Source organism: Poecilia latipinna, unplaced genomic scaffold (assembly GCF_001443285.1).
Source record: "Poecilia latipinna isolate Pla-1442-1.1 unplaced genomic scaffold, P_latipinna-1.0 Scaffold476, whole genome shotgun sequence".
In the NCBI taxonomy this organism is placed as follows: domain Eukaryota; kingdom Metazoa; phylum Chordata; class Actinopteri; order Cyprinodontiformes; family Poeciliidae; genus Poecilia; species Poecilia latipinna.
In genome coordinates, this window is record NW_015113092.1 from 221,092 (window position 1) to 243,330 (window position 22,239).

Sequence of the window (22,239 nt, forward strand, 5' to 3'; positions counted from 1 at the left end):
CTGCTGCAGAAAACACTTAATGCACACAGTTTATCCGTGGAGGATATTTACTGTGGTAGTATCTGATAGAGCAGAGCCTCGGCTTTGCGTTTCTCCTCGTTATAAGCTTGAGTTCGCTCCTCCACCAGCTCCTCCAGGTTGTTGGCGTATTGCTCCATGCGAGACAGAAGGTTGTCCAGGATGTTGGAACCGTAACCTCTAAAAATACAAACAACCAACAAGAAAACAAATGAAAAAAGCCTTATTTTATATTAAAATGTTTTTCCCTTGATTGTTTTTGCTAAAACATTTTCTATTTTAATTTAAAAGTCACTCAAATATCATAAACCAAGCCTCTTTTCCTTTAAGACATTAAAAGTAGACTCATTGTGTCACATAGAAATCAAATTACAAATGGCTGAATAGTCTGTAATAATCAATAGATCAATTAATAATGTGTGAATCTTTAATTTTAGGAAAGGACCAACCAAGAATGTGATTTGCTTTCTAATAGAAAAACAACGGTTGCTTCATTTTTATCTCATAATATCGTTTACTGTGGCGTCTTTGGTCAAATTAACTTGAACTGAGGTGTTCTGGCTGTGCCTTAAATTTTAATATTTGCCGGATCTCATTGATTTTTCACACTCTAAAACTCAAACGAACATACTGTTTTGTGTCAAACTTTTTCCTTCCACTAAACTTTTCATTAATACACATGGAGACACCACCTTGAATTAGCAGTGAACTTTTAATGGAGGATCTCGACGACAGTCGAACGTCAACATAATTATGTATAAAAAGTCGTTTTGTGATTCTAATTTACTAAAAATCATTTTGGTTTTATTTTAATTAGCTGTAAGCCATAATGAAACAATAATAATTAAGTGTAATTATTATTATTATTGATTATTAATATATTCTGATGTGTATTTACTATAAAGTCTAGTTTTCTTGTAACAGTAAGTTGTTTCTCCACCATTAGCACATCGAGCAGCACCTACATGAGTGTGATTGACAGCACTAAGGCCTCTTGGCTCTGATTGGTTGTTTTTGACCAGGATTGGTGCATTCGATCTTATAGTTTCTCCTCTTTATTTATCTTAATGAACAATTTTTCTAAATGTAACTTTTCGTTATTTTTGGTAGTTTTAGTTAAATGTTGATTTTTCCGTAATAGGTTAATTTTGTTAGTTTCAAATAGTAAGATAAATGAACCCATTCTGGTTCATTCGTCTGAATGAATGTGGTTTCCCCACCTGTGCTGCTTCCTCAGGAGGATCTTGATGGTATTAAAGTCGGGCCTCTCGTTGGGCTCCTCGCTCCAGCAGCGCTGCATGAGGACCCCGAGCTCCTCGCTGTGGCTGTGGAAGCAGAGCGAGGGCCGCAGCGGAGGGACGCCGTCTTGGATCACCGCCTGGATGATCTCTGTTACGCGCAGAGGCGTCAAGTTAGAGCAGCCGGGTTACAGCGAAACAACAACAACTAGATCTACATGTTGCCGCTCTACCTGCGGACCAAAACAGACGCGTACTAATAAATATTTAAGGCTCTGGTTGCCGTGGAAACCCACCTGGACGATCCGGCTCTGAAACTCAATAGGAATCAGTTCCTGTTGAACATCACTCTGACAACTTGTTGCCTAAAACACATCATCACCTGGAGGAAGTGGCGTCAAAACGTTTTGACACATTGGCCAAAATTATCTAAAATTTAGGGTTATGAATTAAAATAATTCCTTAATATTGATTATAAAAAAGTACTAATTCCACTGGCAGATTATTTCCTCTTATAACGAGACATTTTCCCCATGTTATAAGTGAAATAATCTGCCGGTGGAACTAGTAATTTTATAAATATTAAAGAATTATTGACTTAAAACAAGCTCCTGTATCTGTACCTTTGCCGTGTTTGGTAGATGTTTTTAACTGTTATCATAATTAATGTTGTGTATTGCCGAAGCGGGCCAGGCAGCGACATGTTTACTCCAGAAGTGGAGATAACACCTGACGCCAAGCGGCCAACGAGGCGAAGGGTTAATGACGTGCCGACGGCGAAGGCCCGTCCAGCTGCCAGGCAGGAATGTAAACAGCCCGACGCTTTCATCGCGTTTGTGTTTCGGCTCAGAGATTAGAGGCTGGCTTCGGCGCTGACCTTTGGGAGAGAGGGAGTGCGAGTCGAGGTAGAAGACTCCCTTCAGCAGAGCGACCTCCTGCAGGATCACGCCGAAGCTGTAGACGTCGCCCCGCTGGGTGCCACTGCAGGGTGGGCACTCCATCCTCAGCAGCTCAGGAGCAGTCCACAGCTTTCCTAAACAGTTCATTCATAAAAAAAAACTACTATTTAACTGGAAAAAAATGTTTTTTTAGAGAGCTTAGCAAATGTACTGACACCTCCTTGAAATGTAGTCACTTTATGGACAGAAAGATCCATATTTTATGTGTATCCAATGCAAAAATCTTACACAAAATGCTGACAATCTCTTCTTGTTACATATATTTATCTAACAGGGTTTTCTTTTAACAATATTATAGTTTCAAAGTTTGTCCAAATTATTTAGTTATTCTTCAAATTCGTCTTGTTGAGTCAAAATGTAACTTTTCCTGCTACCTGCTCTTGGCAGTTGGTGGTTACCGTAGCAACCAGTAACCGACAGCACCGCCCCCGTTTTCTGTTGCCGTCGGTAACCTTTAGGACCATCAGTTCTGTGTTTTCTTCACCAGTATTATATTTAGATAAATTTAATTATACACGGTTTTATGTGTAACTTTGCCACATTTTGTATAAGTTTTTAACTGTTAGCGCAGTTAATATCGTGCATTTGAGATATGTTTAATTTTATAACTGTCAGCTATTCATTGGGAACCATTGCTATGTAGTAGAGACTGTTTTAAGGTGATTTATTGTATTTTGAATTAAGTAATTCCATAATTATTTTTATTGAAATAAAGTACTTGTTCCACTGGCAGATTATCTCACTTATAACAAGACATTTTCCCCACGTTATAAGTGAAATAATCTGACAGTATTTATAAATATTTAAGAATTGCTGATTTGAAAGAGCTCATGTATCTTGTTGAAAAGTTACTTGTAAGTTAGTTTTGTTTTATTTCAAGTAAGATATTTGCACTAGAAGCTAGACCAAAGATACTTGGTGAGATTTTGAGTTTTTGCAGCGTACAGACTTTACTTGTAATCAGGCTAAAATTGTTACAGACATACTTTTCCTACAATGGAAATTTTTTTGTCGTTTTATATTTGAAGCGTTTATAATAAGCAGAACCATCACAGAGACTTTTCTGAAAAGTCAACTTCGCTGCTCTCAGATCAGCTTGTATCTGAATTATTAACCTTGGCTAAACATTAACAAGCGTTTTGAAAGAAAGTGACCCAACTTCTGTTCTTTTACTGAGAATAAAAAGAATTTGAAAACCCTTCTTTTAATACAGCAAATATTCAAAGTCCTTTTTAAGTTTTGGATTTCTTTCAACAAAGAAATATGGACTGCTTTTTTTTTTGTGCTTTATTTTAGTTTTACTTTCATCTTTCTGGCCCGTGAAAACTTTTGAGTCAACTTCTTTTGATCAATAACTGCAAAAAAGTTCAAGGGGTGTAAATATTTTTTCGACGCCCTGTGCTGTGAACTGGGTAGTGTGTGTTTTGTTCGTACGTGCGTAGAAGGCGTGTGTGTCTTCGGGGCAGCTGCTGGTCCGCAGACTCTGCAGCCCATAGTCTGTGATCTTCAGCACAAACCGACTGTCCACCACACAGTTGGAGGACTTCAGGTTGCCGTGGGAGACGATGACGCTGTTGTGGAGGAAGGCCATTCCCTGCGCAGGCATAATCATTGAAAATGACTGACTGCTGGGTGATTGATTGTAAATATATGGTGGAAATGTGAAATAACTGGAGCATGCGAAGGCTGTCAAATGCTACATGTGAAAATTACTGGATTGGTGAAGTAGATGAATTATTACTGTCAGAAAAACCAGAGCGGCTGCAGTAGAGAGCTGATCGAGAGGCTTTCACATTTCTCTATCTGACTGAAAAATATTTTAAAATATAATAATATTCTGCTCTGAATATGTTGTTCTTTCACAAATTGGCATTTTTTTATTCTGTGTACTCCAGCTAACTATTAATCAATTACTAAATTAGTTGAGCTTTATTTGAATAATTGATTTGTCATTATTAATCCGATTGGTCATCTCAGCACTATATAATCATCACCCATAGAGGAAAGTATTTCAACTCTTCATATCTGATATTTTTGATGGTTATAAAAACCAAAATTTAATGTCTTCAAATATAGAATATTGCAAAAAAAGTTGGAGAATATTTACAGAAAGTTAAGTGGAAGGAAAAAGTGACGCAGCAAGTTTTTTGATCTGTACTCATCTGCTTTAAAAAGAAAATAAATGTGAATATTAGGTTGTTATATCGGTGATTTTTTTGCATCCTCCAACAGTTTGGTAGAGCAGAATCGGTGAGTTTGGTTGAGCGGGTCGTTACCTTGACGATATCGGTGATGAGCGAGTATCTGAACATCCAGTCCAGAGTGATGCCGTCGCTCTCCATCAGGTCCTGGAAGACAAACACAGGCAGCTTCATCCCGACCCTCTGCTGTTTTAATCATCATCATCATCATCATCATCATCTGTGTGGGCTCGTGAAGCAGCCAGCGGGTAAAACCCCGCAGACGACGCCGACAACTTAAACAAGCGCGCCCACGCTGCGGCAGAACCACCAGAGTCGTGTCTGGAGTACGGGATGTTATTTCTGCCTCACTGCAGTCAGAGAGCGAGTAGAAAAAAGTCTTAAAGTCCAAAACATTAAAACATCCTGCATCTTATCTGGGCAAAGACAACGCTTTGAAGTAGGGCTGGAACTTTATTTTGAACATTAGTCGATTAATCAGATAAAAAATTATTATTCAATTAACCACTTAAGACGTTTTCATTAACAATACATTAAAAATTAAATAACCAAATAATTAAATTCATTTTTTAAATAAGAATATAAACTTTTAATTGCCTAAAATGCAGTAACAGAGTTCCTTTAGTGAATGTTTGATTATATGTAGCAAAAGATGCATCAGCAGAAAAAAAACACGTCTAACATCAACTTGAATCGCTGTTCCTTTTACCTGACTTAATTACAGCTCTGTCAGTATGTCGTTCTTCCAGAAAATGGGCTTCATTTTGAGTCCGTATACTCTAGTAAACGATTAATCCATTGCTAAATTAGTTGACAATTATTTCAATTAATCATTTCAATTCTAATTAGTATTACTATTTTTGGCATAAACTATGTCTTGGTTAAACTTAGAGAAGAATTATGGGTAAAATTAGCTGCCATAACAGAAAGGATAAAACGTGAGTTAATGAAACTATTTTGGAAGCGTTGATGTTAGTGTTCAGAAAAAAAACAAGCTTTGTAAACACATTTAATTTGCATTTGCCTATTTGTTTTTATGCACTTTGCAAAGTTCTAACTTTCTGTGTTGTGGGTGTTTTTTTTTTTTTTTTTTTTTTTTTTTTTAACATAATTTGAACCAGGCAAAGCTAAAACTACTTGATAAATTTTGCTTAGAACATTTTTTATATATACATTAAATGCAAAATATATAAATATATTTTATACAGTTTTTTTAAGTTACTGCTCTGAGTGTGTTGTTCTTCCAGCAAATTACCTTTTTTCTGAGCCCAGTTAACAATTAATCAATTAGCAAATTACTTGATGATTATTTAAATAATCAATTAATCATGATTAATCATTTCTCCCCTCGTTCAAAGCAAAAGGTTTCAGTTTGAACACAAGAAAGTCCTGCTTTCATCCTGAACCTTCAAACTGTAGATATTTCTTCACCTCAGCAGCTTTTCTGCAGCGCGGAGACTTTTTTCTCGCAGTGAAACCATTCTGAGGTCGTTTCAGTGAGGACATCTGCAGAAGGACGGCGATGTTCCTCCACTAAAAAAACCCCCGTCTCCGTCCTCTCAAGGCAGAAAATAACTCACTCCACTCTTAAATTCAGCGGTCATCTGGCAACAACCCAAACCCCACGCAGCCCACAGCAGCTGTTGCTAGGTTACCCTTCTGGCAGGTTGCTAGGTTACAGTGTTGGGAGATAACTGTAGCTGTGCAGAGGACTTCTGCAGAGCTAAAGGTTTGAGAGGCTGATGTGGACGGTGGGTCATGGAGGATGAGGGGTAAAAATATTGCAGTGATTCAGACACAGAGACGATTCTGTAACGTTTTAAAGCTTTGAGCAGAAGAAAAGTTTAAAACCTTCTTTTGTTTTGCTTTTTGGATCATTTTTGAACCCAGATCAGGTGTCCTAACCCAATCCCTTAAAGCTGCTACCTAGATTTTTCTGTAAAATCAGTCAAATTGCCTCAGATGTATCTCGTGGACAATAGGATAACATGACATGGTCAATTTTTAAATTTGCTTTGCTGTTTTGTTGTAAATTACTATTCAAACGGTACCAAAAACCTCACATGGCTCTGATGACATCACAGAAGGCAGTGCTAGCCAAAGCTTTCTTTATTAAAATTGAAAATGGAAAAATAATTTCCAATTGATTCTGTTTTTCCCTGCACAATAAGAAACTCAATATGACGTATCGTTATTCAAATAAAATTTTTAAGTACAAAACTGATCTGTCAATCATCATAGATCTGAAACAGAAACGTACACTGCTCTAATTTTTATTTTTTTCTACTTACTTAGCGTAGAAGGTTTTTTTCTGCAACAAGAATAATATGCAGATTATGTTCAATGTGTTTTTCCATTTTTATTGACTGGGTGCCAAGTCTGCTTTTGAGTAAAAGTTTCTGTATGTAATATAATGAAGTTAAAATAAAGTAAAAAATATGATTAAGAACAGACAAATAATTTGTGTTTTAGCTAAAGTTTTCAATTAAAAGAAATATGTACCTGTGTAAAATCTCATCCTTAAAGATTAAAAGTTAATCTATCTGCATCAACTTCCTGTTGAGGGCCACACAGAATCATTCCACGGCCCACATGAGGCACATGAGCCGCACTGTGGACACCCCTGATCTTTTCTGAGTTTTTCTTATGCTTTATTATTTTATTTTTTTTTTGCCTGTGTTTTGTTCAATTTGACTGAAATTAGTAAATAAGGTTTGGAGTCATTTAATCTGCTCTGAATATGTGACTAATTTTTAGCCAACCAAAGACAATTTAGCTAAAAATAGAGAAAATACGATTCTGCCGTCAGTTTAAACAGCTCAAAAAGTAAAAACTAACAAACTGAGAATGAAAAATATTTAAATCTGGTTGAAGTGTTGATCCAAATCCTTGTAAATGCTGATGTATTTTCTTTTGGACAGCAAATAAAAAATTCAGATTTTTTATATTTTTCCTTGAGCTGAATGTAAAAAGTGTTTGTGTCCAGCGGGTTGGTCGGTGTGCAGGTGGGTGGGTTCTACCTGCAGGCTGCCTCTGGGGCAGTACTCTGTGATGATGCACATGTTCGGCGGGTCGAGGCAGGCTCCAATAAAACGAGTCAGATGTTCGTTATGAACGTCTCGCATCTGCAGAAGACAAGAGACTGAAATCACATCAAAGCCGCCTGGAACCAGGACAGTTTAAAAATAGAGCGGATCCTTACGTGCTTGAGCTCGAACAGAACCTTCCTCGTCAGCTCGATGCGCTTCTTGTTGATATATTTGATGGCAGCCAGATTTCCCTGAGAGGAAGAAAATCCTCGTCTTCATCCCCTCACAGCAGATTTACAGCAGATTTACAGATTAATGTGCTGCGACTCTCACACACCTTGTAGTATCCAGTTTTAGTGTAGATCTGAAAGTTTCCCTCCAAGGTCATCAGAGAACCCATGTTTGATCCTTTCTGGAGAAAAAATCATAAATATGATCAGGGTAAGTAAAACCTTTCATCTGAAATGACTGAAAGTTATTCAGTCATTTTATGTAAAGGAAGGTTTCAACAATAATGTGCAAAAGAAAAAGAAAAGTTCAAAATTAAGATAATTTAAATATGGCCAAATAAATAAACATAATAACAACAAATAATAATAATACTAGTGATAATAATAATATGATTTTTTTAAATGTCTGTAAAAAATTTAATATTTTTAAAATAAAAAATAAAAAATAAAAAAGTCCTCAAAATGTAAAATAAGTCAATTTAATTTTTATCTTACAACTGTCTGCACAGAAAAACAAACTTTTTTGATTTTTTACTTCAGTTTTGTACGTTGAAGCATTAAAGCCAGAATAAGATTTTCTTTCTTCAACTGTGAAAATAAAATCATACGATAATAAGATTTTAATAAAATGAGAATAATGTCATAATAAATATGAGAAAAAAGGTCAAGTCAAAAGAATGAGAATATTGATAATCTAACTAGAATAAAGTTATAATAATTATGTGAATAAAGTAATATTTTTATGAAAACTACTTTATGAAAAATAATAAAAGATTAAAATGACAAACAATCTAGAGAAGTTATAATTTGTTTTTACACATATTAAAATACTTCAGCATCAGCAGGACTTTGAAATTATTATGCAAATAACAACTTGACTAATTTATGTTTTGAAGGAAGAATGATACGGACCTGCTGCTCATATTTTATTAAAACGACGTTTTTCTTGTAATTAAAAAATATTCTAGTTCTAATGCTCCATCATAGTTTTGCAGGTCGACTTATTTAGGTTCATTTTGTCATTATTGACTGTCTTGCATAAACATTTCAAAATAAAAGCCATATTAAAATAACGTCAGGCAACAGAACGTGCTAAAAGCTTCAGGTGGAACCGCAGTCAGAGGAACCAGAACCCGGACGTTTAGATACTGTAAATGAACACACAGTGACAGTGTTGATGCTGCATTACGGCGCGTTGTACCAGAGACATGGTGAGGCGGCTGCAGGTTCTCCGCAGGGATTTCTCCAGGTTGGTCATCTGGATGTCGTCCCAGGAAACTCTCCACAGCTGGGCCACCAGCTCGTTCTCCAGCTTCAGCTTCCTATCCAACAGACAGGAGGACAGGTGTGTGTGCGTGTGTTTGCAGAGCTGGTGATGTATTAGTGTGTGTTAAAAACAAGGGGAAACACTGAGAGAGGCGACAGGAGAGCTCACCAGAGAGAAGAGACAGAAACGATTTCTGAGGTCAAAACAAGTTCTGATCATTTCAGGGTTGACACTGCTGACTAAGAAAGGCTCATGGTAACCACTAAACGTTGGGATGCGCGCGTAGAAGATGGTTAATTTCCAAAACACAAGAAAAAAAAAGAAAATATTGACACCAAATTTGCTCAAATTACACAATAATTAAATGAATACACTGCAAAAACACAAAATCTTTCCAGGTATTTTTAGTGCAAATATCTTAGAACACTCTAAATAAAATAAATTTAACTTGTAAGTAGCTTTTCAGCAAGATATATGAGCTTGTTTTAATAAAAAAGTACTAGTTTTATTAGCAGATTATTTCACCTAAAACAAAACATTTTTCAAATAAGTTAAATAATCTCCCAGTAAAACTACTTTTTAAAATCAATACTCAGGAATTACTCATAAAAGAAAAGATCCAATTTCTTGCTTAAATAGCAATTTTGTTATATTTGTACTAAGATATTTTCACTAGAAACAAGACAAAAAACTTGTTTTTGCAGTGTATTTATTATTTGTTGCCCTGTAAAACATTTGAGCTGCACTTAGTTGTGTCGACTATCTTCTACACTTTAAGTCAAATAAATTTAGTAAATTTTAGATTTTGAACCTAAATGAGTTTGTGAAAAATAAACTTACAGTAGAAAGTTGTTTTAACTTTTCATCAATTTAGTCAAGAGTTGAATAAACTAGAGTTTTAAAAAAACAGAAAGAAGTAAAAGGCAGGAGTGGGAACTATTTCCCAGAATGCTTAGCGGCATGTTTTTGTATCTGAGATGGAAGTGAGTTACATTGATCTGAGTCTAGTTTGTTAATTATTCTAAAGTAAAATAATTAGTTATTTTAACTTGATATTGTGAGTAAAAGAATAGAGAAATGTGTCTCTTTAACTAGATGAGGGCAGTTTATTTTCTTTTTATTGTGAAATAATTATTTTGTTTAAATTACAGCATGAAGTTAAAACTCACAATTCAAAATGAATTAACTTAAAAAACAATGTTTAGACGACTTGTCTCTCATTAAATCAATTTCATGAGCTTTAATTCCTGAGTTAAACACAAACTACATTTCTTGTTGACTTAAATTTTCAAGTTAAACCAACTTCAAAGGTTTTACAGTGTGTTACTTTAACCTAAGAACTGAGAACCAACCCAGATTTATTGCTTGACATCTTTATTAATGATATTAAACATAAACAGAAGGATAACTAAATACAAACATTATTAGTTTTTTCATACATAAACCATTTTCCTCTATTTAGAGAAATTAAAGGGGCAAAAATGCACCAAAAATATTTTGTACTTTGTATTATTGTGAATAAAGTAAAATTACAGTAAGTTTATTTGAACTGTAGATGTAGGAAAAAATATTGTATTCAGTTTTTTATGAAGTTTATGAACGTCTCCTTACAGATCCCAAGAACTTTTAGCACCAGTACGTCCGCAATAAAAGTGACTGGATGGGTCAAAATCTGAGTAAAGTCAATGTTTTTGTTCGAAAGTCTAAAGTAAGAGATTAGCGTTTAAATACACTCAGTGAAGCCAAAGAATTCAGGTCTAATTTTAACATCCACCAAAGGTATTTTACTATATCAGCCTTCAAAATAAAGGATAACAAAAAGCAGCTGTGCGCTTTTATTTTTAGTAGATTAGAAATCTGGAAAGGAGTCTTTATTGGCAGAACAGTTCATCCAAAACGCTGCTGCCAAAAATCCAAAACCTACAGAAACAGAGTTACTTCATTGGGTTATTTACCCTGAAACTATTTACATTAACAATTTACCAGTATTTTGTTTCTTCAGTGTGATTATTATTATGTTTATTTACTCAATGTTTTAATGCCGGTTTGTTTAATTAAGGTTTCTGTGAAGGTTTTTAGTTACATTCTGCATGAATAAACACTTCTTACAGATGCTAAATGCAGCTAACAGTCTCTCTTCTGATTGGTCGATCTTCTGTCCAATCAGCTTGAGGCTTCATTACTTTACCAAGGTGAGCTAAATGATACGCATCAATTTCTGCTTTTTAAATCTAATCAGATCGACACAAACTGCACAGAAATAAATCTTTTTTTTTTTCAATCTCCCAAATTTTATTCCATAATTTTACAAAGCTATATTCACAAGTAAAAAATATTTTTGGTCAAGTTTTGCCCATAAAATCCTTCAAACTAATTCCCACTTCTCTCAAGTATTACAATATTTTAATACTGCAAACTAATGCATAAATGTTAACAAAATTATTAATTATCTACCACAAACACACATCAGTGTCAAGGTAATACAGTTACAACAGTAATGTTTCTTGTGTCTCAATCTATTAAGAAAAGTGGATTTAGTATTTCATAAACATGCAGATGAGTTCAGCTTCTAGCAGTTGTATGAAAATTGCTGACATTTTTAAAAAGGTCAGAACAATTTTAGTGTTAAAAAGAAAAACGCTGTGATCTTTTTAAGTCCTGTTTTTTAAATGTTTATTCTCCACCCTCTGACTCGGGGCCTCGCTGTGACCTCTCTATTAATGACAGACAAAAGGAAAGACAGAAAAAAGACAGAGGAGGAGGGAGAAGAGGAAAGAGGATGTGTGAAAAAGAAAGGAAGTGAAAGAGGACAGGAGAGAAAAATACAAAATAAAATGGAGAGAGAGAGAAAGAGAGAGAGGGGGAGGGGTCCTGTGAGAGATTGAACTGCCACAAAAATGTGTTTTTATTTCCGTATCTTTGTGAGAACCAAAGTGAGTTTCTGAGTTTTGTGAACGACGACCTTTAGTAAAGGTCACCATTATAAAGCTCTAATGACAATGTGCAAAAGTGTTTGTTGTTCGGTTTCCAGTCACAGTCAAAGTAAACCTTAAACATTAAAAAAAAGAAAAAAACAGAAGTAAAAACCTGTAAATCAGACACTTTGTAAGCCATCAAACCAAAGCAACACAGATCGACCAGATGGTGGCAGTATAGGCAGCTTGTCTTTACGCCTGTCCGCTCAGAAGAAGAAGCAGAAACTAATCTCAAGAACACCAGCAAAAAAATAACTTCATGAGTGAGAAAACTATGTTTTCATTGTGTCTCTTTTTACATTTTGAAAGACTATTAAACTGTATTATACTTTAGTAAAAATACTTTTAGTGATCAACTGATCAGGCTTTTCTTGGGAAATGTTGATTTCTTGTTTTCTTTCAGTTCTGATGTGCCAATTCAGATTTTGATCCATTCTTTTTAGTCATATAACAGGCAAAAAACCCCACAAAAAACATCAATTTCCATAGTAAAGATAGTAATTTAAATCATGTTTTGCATGTTTTTGTATTTCCATTTGCTTAAAAAAAAACTAACAAAAAAATGACCCAAGTGCTTAAAAAACCAAATACAGACACGTTTTTGGCAATAAGTGAATGTTTTTTGTTGCATTGAAAAGAAGCCGTTTTAAAAACTTCCAGAATGTTAAGTCACATTCCACCGCTGCGGCGTTACCTAGCAACCACAGCCAAGCCCAGCCCTGTTACCTAGCAACGCATACAGAATTCCAGCACCTAGCAACCCGGTTTGAGTCAGTTTTTCTTAGATTATAGTCAGTTTTTCTCTCTTATTGGTTTGTTGAGCGTTAGTTCAGCTTCCTCTGCGTTCGTGAGTCTTCCTCCTTCAGTGTCACTACTATTCTTCTCGCCGCAGCTGCACCGCATTTCCTGTGATTAGTGTTTCTGGTTCCTTTGTCACCTAACAACCCGGCCCGAGTATTTAAGCTCCTCATTGTTCATAGTTCAGACCTGGACTCTTCTGTTTCTCTGCCTTATCTGAGCTTCAGTCCTCTGGGTGTTGTTCTTTCCAAGCTCAGTCCTATAAGTTTTCTGTTTTCATCATTAAGCTTTTTAAAACGCCTCATTTGAGCGGCTGTTTGCACCTTAACTTCACATTTCACTGGAGCCATTCTGGAGCCTTCACCACAAAGATTTCTCTGTGCCTGATTAACAAAACGAAGAAGGGATTGTTTGGTTCTGCTTCCAGTCTCAGGATTTCACTGACAGCTTGCTCTACCATCTGTCAACGTTTGCTGTTGCTTGCATTTCTTACTTTCAGTGAAGCAAAACACTAAGAGGCATTTTTTAGCATTAACAAAAATACATATTTTAAAAATATATCTTGTTATCTGTAAGATTAATTACAGAAAACAATCACTCAGCAGAGTAGCTGACATATACGTAATGGTTTAAAGGGGCATTATTTTGTCAAATCGACTTTTTTGAGCTTTATATCATGTTAAAATGCTATTCTCTCATCCAAGCATACCTGGAGTGTTTTGATTCTTTCCTAAATGTTTAATAAATCCTTTATTCTCCCCTTTCTGTTAACATCACCCTGAACAATATTAAAGACATAATGGAGAAACTTTGATGTGACGACTTCCCGAAGGCGAAGTGTTGGAAAGAGCAGGAGCTTCTTAAAGAGACAGAGGCCCAATTTCAAGGCATCAAACTAAAAAGTCAAATCACATTTGACATACAGCATCTTTATAACTGAAGTTAACATTGTTACTTGATTGTGATATAAAATGGCACTATGAATGTGCCTCGAAAATATATAATGCTTCCCTTCAACTTTCTGATTCTCATTCTAATCCAGAAAGTTGGTGGTGAAATTATTGGTTGCCAGCTCAGTTAAAAATACAAAAATAAACCATAAAAGTTGTTAAAATTATTCCTGACCAGCTGCTGTATCTTATTGACCCACAATATTTAATGTAGTTTACATTTTCTAAAGGGAAACACAAACTGACACCAGGATCCGCTGAGCCCGTGAGTCTCACCTGTAGATGAAGACGGTGATGGTGACGATGATTATAAAGACGAAGCAGATCACTATGGCAACCATCTGATGCATTGTAATGGTACCTGTGTGGGTGAGAAGGAAAAGCAGCCTGCATCAGCACAGGAAGACGACGCTGTTTGCTTCCAGCATGAAGAAAATGGGAATCTTACTGCGTTTCTGCAGCCACACGATGCTTTCAAGTAGAGCAAGCAGACACTGTTTTAATCTGCTGACATGTCTTTAAATGCAGCTACAGTCATTAAGTACCTGGAAATATATTTACAACTATTTTTAAAGCATTTTGCTTCATTAAGAACAAAAACTTTAAAGGATCTTGTTATTCTATCTGACAGAAGCTGATGGGAGAATTTGTTGAAAGGTGTGGATTAATTACTGCTCTGAGTATGTTGTATTGGCATTTTTTTGAGTCCATATACTCCAGTTAATGATTAATCAATTACTATTTATTATCGATTATTTCAATAATTGATTAATCACAATTTATCCGATTAATCGTTTCAGCTGTACTGAAGAGTTTCGGCTCTTTTGCAAAGAAACCTGAGTAACAAATTGAGTAAATGTGCGAAGCTGGTAGAGAGACAACACTGCAAAAACATAAAATCTTACCAAGGATTTTTGATATAGTTTCTAGTGAAATATCTTACACTTGAAATAAGACAAAACTAACTTAAAAGTAACTTTTCAGTAAGATATCGGAGTTTAAGTAAGTAAGTAAGTAACTCCTTAATATTAATGAAAAAGTAATAGTTCGATTTGCAGATTATTCTACTTCCAACATGGGAAAATATTAAGGAATTACTGACTTAAAATATCTTGCTTAAGGGTTACTTATGTTAGTTTTGTCTTATTTCAACTGTACTAAGATATTTACTGTATAATCTGTACTTGGTTAGATTGTGTGTTTTTGCAGTGAACCCAAAACAATGTTGGTGCTTCTACCAAATTTATGGGGCTCTTTTCAGATTTTTATTCAGAAAACTAACTTTTCCTTTCACTTCTTAGCTATGCTTCACTACTATGTTGGTCTACCACATAAAAATTCAATAAAACCCAGTGAAACATGTGGTTAAAGTAAATATTTGTGTCAGATTTCCATGTATGTGTGCTGTTCGTACGTGCAAGGCAGGTCGGGTGGTCGTTCCTGAAGCCGCACTCTGGCATGTCTACGGGTATCTTCCCTCCAGGCCACCGAATATTACTCTTATCCAGCGACTTGCTGCTGCCATAATACACAGACACTACCTGAAAACACACAGCAATGATTAAATTATCATTACTAACCATGATTAGCTGTTCTGGAGCTTTCGTGCATTAGTTTTGCATCATTAATATAATGTCAGGGTGGAAAGTTGTCAGCAGTTATTGTATGAAAACAGTGCATCAGGGTGATGAATCATTCTGTAAGGAATAATATTCTTAGTGCAAAACATGTTTTTATCATCATTTTGTCAGTGTGCTCAATATCAGCATTGCAAATAACTGCTTTGGCTACAAACAGTGTCTGGTTTTTAAAACTCATACCGCGACCATATTTGGCAGATCACATCGACCCTCATTGCCCCGTTTTTACCTAGAGCAATTAAGATGATTGTATTTGAACGCAGAGAGACCTCAGTGTTGATAGAGGAGAAAAACAAAGTAAATCTAGTAGTCTGTTTGTCTGTTACACTCTGAAAGACCATTAACAATGGTCTCCAACTTTACAGGCCTCAGTTAAATAATGTCAAACCAACATAAATCTGGGTGTTGGTGCAGATAAACTGCAAACTGTAAAAACAAACATTGTTGTTTCTATCTAAACTAGACTGGACTCTTATGCAAATTTCACATTTTGAACGTTTTTTTTGTACTTCCATTTGCACTGAAAGAAGGGAAACGGTGCAGTTAACGTTTTATTTCCAGTTAACACATTAACAAGGTGTTTGTTGGGTTAAATTGGTTTGTTCTTGTAAATATAACAGATTACCATACCTTATGTGGAACTTGTTGGAAGAAAAAAATGTGTAAAGTTAGTGATTTATTCTTTAAATTTGGGTCTCAACTCCTTCTATAAACAACCCAACTGCTTAAAAAAAACACCCAGACAAGTTAATATTTTTTAATGTCTGGAAAATGAGCCGTTTCAAAACCTCCAAGTTTTTAAATTGCCTTCCATAGACCTGTTACCTAGCAACCCCAGCCAGGCCCAGCCCCGTTACCTAGCAACCCCAGCCAGGCCCAGCCCCGTTACCTAGCAACCCAAGCGGAACTTTGGTCAGCTGGTTTTACCGATGGCTGATGGGAAAGGCGAGAGTTTGTTTGCAGCCATTTTTATGTGTGAATGTAAACACTGAGTTTGGGGGCGTGGCCAGCAGCAGCTTTTTTAGATTTAAAGTGACAGATTTAAAACATCTCAATCTGAAAGGAGATCAAAATAGGAAGAACTGAGAAGACTAAAATCTCATTGTCTAAGTACTAAGTGTAGTATAACCCGTAGACCTACGTCTGTTCAACCTTTAATGTTACTCCTACTGAAACTTTCCCAATCTTCAGTCTGTTTTTTAAAGTGATCCATAGTTTATCTGACTTAGGGCTAAAATGCACCTTTTAGCTAATAAGTAACTTGTTTCTTAGGTATTCTGAATGAAAAGGCTAGTCTTCACACACTGCTAGAGCGTGAAGTTCAAAAACTGTTATTACTGTAGCTGAAGTCATTAGTTAGTCTTTACCTTACAGACCCAACAATCCCTCTGATTGTTGTCCTAACAGACCCAGAACTAGTTTGAAATAACTCCTGCTGCCTTTTCCTGACCACAGCTGCAGATTCACGCTTATCCCGGTTTCATAAATCACTGTGAAGGCCTCATCTGAAATTTTACCTGAAACTCTCCAGACTCTGGATCCGTCATGTCCCACACGGCAAAGTCCGTCTCTCTGTCTCCAACCTTGTCCATCTTCACCTCTCCCGACACGCCTGTAGAGAAATCACACATTATCTGAGTTAATTTAATAAAAAGTCCTCTTTCTTCTCTGCCTTGTTTGTTTACTTTTTCTCCTGAACATATTTTATAATTGATAACAGTTATTTGTGTTGTTTTAAATGAAAAAAAAAATAAAAAAAATACAACGCAGAGAGTGATTGAAAACAGTTGTTGCTTTCGTTGATTAAAGTCCAACAAACTGACAAAAGCCAAGAATGTGACTGAAAGAATTATGAGGAGGAGGAGACTCAGCTTTCAGCTGAGAGGGTGGGAAGAGTCACAGCATCCACAAAAAAGAGTGAAAAAGTCCAGATTTGGAGCTCAGCATCTCCAAAACAGACTGGTATTTAAATGAACTGGATTCCAGATGTTCCACTTCTTCTGCTCATGTTTTCTGATTATGTTCAGCTGCAAACTGAGAGCAAATCCACACCTGGCCTGAAACCTGATGTCGGTGTTTTAGTGTGAGAACTTTTTACACCATCCAGACCAGTAAAGCTGAACGCTCGATCGTTTACCTTTTCTGGAAAGCAGTGGGAGGAGAAGGAGTGGCGCAAAGCGGGAATTCAAACATACTGGTGACATTAAGGGTTGTTGCTGCTCCAGTCACGAGAAATTATTGTGATAAATGATAACATCGTCATTTTGAGATTATTTTCAACTAATATGGTGATAAAAATGTAGTGGATTGTTAATGCAAGCCCCCAAAAATAAAAAAACTTAAACTTCTAACATTTAAAAGAAAAAATGTATATCCTAGTCCACATGTTTTTATTTATTACATTTATAGATTATTTTTAGCTTAACATATTTGTTATTTATTTTTTTATTTACATTCAGTCAAATTGAATTACTACATCACTCTTAGATCTATCTATCTATCTATCTATCTATCTATCTATCTATCTATCTATATCTTAAATGCAAAATGTATATATCTGTTTTGAAGTTTTTATTTACTTACTGATCTGAGTCTGTATACTTCAATTAACAATCCATTGATAGCTAAATTAGTTGATTATTTTATCCTGACTCATAGTTTAAGTATCAGGAGTCTGAAAGCCTTCGTGTTTTGTTCTCATTTAATCTTGAATATAGACGAAAGCATGACGTATTTCTTTTTCAGCACTTTTCGCCTGCTTCATGTTGTCAGACAGGTTCTTTTTCAGTGATTTTTTTGTTTTACAGGTCTGGCAGTGACCAGAAATACTTTGCTGTTGCCCGTCAGAGCTCCCTCTACTGTCAACTACTTGAGTCGCCTTGCTGCTCCTGTCCAGTTCGTCCTGAATTCAACCAGCATCGCTCTCTCCTCCTCTGACGCACATCGCCGGTGATTGATGGGCGCTGACTTAGTTTCGGTGTGTGTTGGTGGATAAAAGCAGTTCAATCTAATAAAGAGCAAGCAGAGCGGCCTGTTTATCAGCGCCATCAACACGCTGAAAGACACACTGAAATGACAAGGGTGTGTTTTCATGGATCCGAGTGTCTGAGTTCTCAGTGTGATCCTGGTTTTGATTATATTACAGTTTAGGTATAAATTTAGCTACTATATATGGGGGAAATTAAATGAGCTTTTGATGCAGTTAGGGTAAATACTAGTATCAGTTTCCTTATGTAAAAGCTGTAAATATAGGCATCTATAGGTCAAAGGTGACCTATTACGCTTCCTTGAACAGGTTAGAATAGGTCATTACATTTTTTTCCCACCAAATCCTTCTTAGATAATGATATTTTAATCTGCTCAGGTCTGCTTATTTATTTAGACATGTTGCAATGTGACGTCACGCAGGCAACATCTCCCAGATGGAGGGCAAAAACCGCTCACAGATGATGATTACCATTGGTTTTACCTGTCCAGTTGTCAGCATAACGCACTGAATCTTTAACATAAGCCTGATGTGTAAAGGAAAAAGAATGCAGTGCTTTGCTATTAATTGTCAACTTTAGGACAATGAGATAACAAGGTCCGAGGGTAAAACACTTCACAGGCTAGGCTTTAATAAAAAACAAATAGCGAGGGGATCAGTAATGCTAGCTTGACAACCTTCACATGTAGATGTGCTGCGGGATTCTGTGTTCATGTTCAATTAAAGAAAAAAAGGCGATTCACACACCAACTCTGACAGCAGAGCTGTGTTTAAATTAGCTAATCAGCCACTGCTGTGTCCAGACAATCACTTATTAACAACAGCAAAATAAACACCAAGCCTGGTGTGGGAAATGTTTGCGTGTTTTTTTTTTTGTGTTGATTCCCAATACACTAGTGGAGCTGTTGTCAGTCAGTTGCTACAGCAACGAGTCTGTGTATAGCATAGGGGGCACAGAGAGCGAGGAAAAAGAAGAAAACAAGTGGTTTTGAGTTGTTCTTCAGTAGGTATTCTGCTTTATTTGTCTTTAGCTGTGGCACTAAATTAGTAACACCTACATCTCCAGGTTTCATTTATCGTTCTACTGCAGCAGCGCAGCGATGGATGGCATCTAAAAGAAGAACCAGGGTTGCTAGATGAAGGGCATGTCTGCCGATTTGTGATGCTACATTACAGAAGCTTTTGAAATAAGTCATCAAAAAACATGAACTTGTTGTCAGAAACCAGCTGGGTGGGTTTTTAAACCGTTGGTCTGTTTTAAGGAGGAGCTGAGACCCAAATGGAAGCAGAAAAACATGTAAAATGTGAATTTTACACAACAGACCCCCTGTAATTTACTCATCATATTCATGGATATCATGAATTTTAGGCTTGAACTTATTTGAATCCACACAGTCAAAATTGATCCTACTGGCTCAAATATGTACATACAGCTCTATGAAAGTTCCCCGTCAATCACATGGGTTTTTGTATCAATCAAGTTTTGTCCATAAGGCTGACTGGAGTTTGACCTTTGTAATTGTTGGTTTGTAGTTAATCTAAACAGGTTGGTTTGCTGGTTTTAAAGATGGCTCATTCAGTCACTTCCTGAAGTGTAACCTATGAAACCAAGCAGATTATTTCTCGTCTTCATGCAGGTCTCCTCACGGCGGCTGCATCAACAGATTCATGATCACAGGCATAAATAATGACGCAGTGATCAGATTAGCGCTTCTGTCCAGCTGAGACCGTCTGCCTGTCTGGTTCTTCCCATGATGCATCGTCACTTTCTGGGGACGTTTCTCACACACCTGGACCCACTTCCTCCAGTCCTGCATCGCTTTGCGTTTCTTATTTTGTGCTGTTTTGTCTCTTCTTGCCTAGTCTTTTATTATTGAGGTATTTTATTTTGCTTGAACTATTAACAAGTTTAAAGTGACTCTTTCTCCCTCTGGATCCAGATCTGTTCTGCCTCTTTAAGTCGGACAGAAACCTCGTCTACTTTCATATACTAAACTATTTTTCCTCAATGATTGGATGCAATCAGCTGGGCTTCTTGGACAACTTGTACTGGTACCAATTGTACTTTATTATAACTAAAACTGACGATATGATTAGACTGTACTGGGCTGAACACGCTGTATAAAAGCCTCTTAGTTATTGACCTCACATTTGTCTAACATGTTCTGTCCAATGAGTTTCTAAAATAAAAGGAATAAAGAAAAATAAAAGGAATAAAGAAAATACACAAACAGAAAAAACATCTGAATTTTCAGAACATGTCTATTTTGTATGGGAGGTCATAAGGGACTAAATTAAATAAATAACAATAAACCTGTCATAAAATATATAAATGTTTAATTTAGTGTTTAGGCATAATTTAATCAACCAATCAAGGTTGTTGAAGTGCTTTACATATTAACACAAAATTACAAAGTTATAAAGAAAATCACATACAGTCAACAATTGAACTAACTTTAAATTTTTATGAGTGACATCACCAAAATCAGACATATCAAATATGTTGGTAAATATTTAATTTATTATGTTTATTTAAGAAACATGTCATACGGTCCTTAAAATGCTAATTTGTAACTGCCAAAGCAGATAATTAGTTATGTATTTAATTATTTAATGCTTCCTGTTCCTGCAGCATCACCATAGGAATAATTTTATCTGTCAAACTAGCCTATCAAAGTTGAGGGGCGGGGCAAGGGTGCTTACCTTTGGGAGGAACCGGAGGCGGGGCTATGGGTTGATGGGCGGGATCAGGGATTGGTGGACAGACAGAATGAATGCCAACTTCGTGTGCCACAAAAATCCTCCATTATGCCTACGGAGGATTAGTTTATGATTTTAGCCTCAAAACATGAGGCCAACACTGATAGGACAGTGTTAGCCTCGCCCTTTCCACACATAGCCCCGCCCACCAACACGTACCCCCGTCCCTCGACTTTAATGGCCATGTTTGACAGATAAAATTATTTTATGGTGCACAGGGTCGCACCTACATATTATTCAGGTGGTTGCGAAAACATAAATAGGCGCCCCCCCTTCCCCCCCACTTCCCGAGACATAGACGCGTGAAAGGCAAAACTCGCTACATTTACCCCGTTATGTGCGCAAGGTGAAGGAGCGTAAGGGCGCTCAAGTGGATGCGAAGACATCATCGGCACGCCGCCCCATCCAGATGGGGTTTTGACGCCCCCTCTGGTGCAGCGCCCCTATGCGTTGCATGCGCTGCATCCACTTTTTGTGCCACTGATGGTGCATTGTCTATTATATGTTTGCATTTTAATCATTTAATGACATACTTAATAAATTGCCTATTAAATAAATTATCCAAATTATTTAAACAGGTTTTTCTTTAATTTAGTCACTTTTAGCCCTTCATAATTTTGTCACATTTAATTTTTTTCTGTTTTAGATTTTCTCTGTCTGGTTTGTCTCAGATTGTTAATCTGGTCCATCTCACTGTCTCTGAGTTTGCAGAAACCCAGAGAGGCGTCTCAGTGCTTTCCGCTGTGTGAGTCAAGAATGATGAAAGCTCTTATCTGTTTATCTTTTAAATATTTCACAAACTAAAACAACAGAAGAGTTATTTCTCGAAAGTTTTAATCAACATCTGCATCTGACCGACTGAGGCGTGTTTTATGGACCATAAACTTCAGGTCTGCCGCGATGATAGATCATAGTCTGTCGCTGATATTTGTTCAGCAGTTTTTCTTTCTCTGTTTAGTTTTGTGGTGAAGCAAGAAGTTATTTCAGTTCCAAGGTCCAAATTCAACAAACGCTATCTGCTGCTTTTTAGGTTTTCAGGAAGAAAAAAAAAAAGTTTGATAAAATCTCAACAGAAGAGACAAACGCAAACAAAGGGGAGGAGATCAGGGGAAACATTTCTGATAATATTTAATCCCAGAATTGTCGTCTAGGTTATTTTTGAATTAAGCTGGATCAAACAAATAAGTT

At 36.3% G+C, this 22,239-nt stretch overlaps 1 protein-coding gene across 1 annotated transcript in view; it reads right to left on the reverse strand.

The window, feature by feature from the left end:
* The window catches only part of npr1a (natriuretic peptide receptor 1a), a 44,564-nt gene that overhangs the window by 2,829 nt on the left and 19,496 nt on the right, over positions 1-22,239 (reverse strand). Inside the window, exons 7-18 of the mRNA XM_015039559.1 lie at positions 16,823-16,917; positions 15,080-15,206; positions 13,942-14,026; positions 8,877-8,997; positions 7,783-7,857; positions 7,619-7,696; positions 7,437-7,541; positions 4,492-4,563; positions 3,650-3,809; positions 2,134-2,289; positions 1,239-1,407; positions 52-198 (exon numbers count right to left, since the gene is read on the reverse strand). Coding sequence (XP_014895045.1) covers positions 52-198; positions 1,239-1,407; positions 2,134-2,289; positions 3,650-3,809; positions 4,492-4,563; positions 7,437-7,541; positions 7,619-7,696; positions 7,783-7,857; positions 8,877-8,997; positions 13,942-14,026; positions 15,080-15,206; positions 16,823-16,917 — 1,390 coding nt within the window. The remainder of the gene's footprint in view (positions 1-51; positions 199-1,238; positions 1,408-2,133; positions 2,290-3,649; positions 3,810-4,491; positions 4,564-7,436; positions 7,542-7,618; positions 7,697-7,782; positions 7,858-8,876; positions 8,998-13,941; positions 14,027-15,079; positions 15,207-16,822; positions 16,918-22,239) is intronic.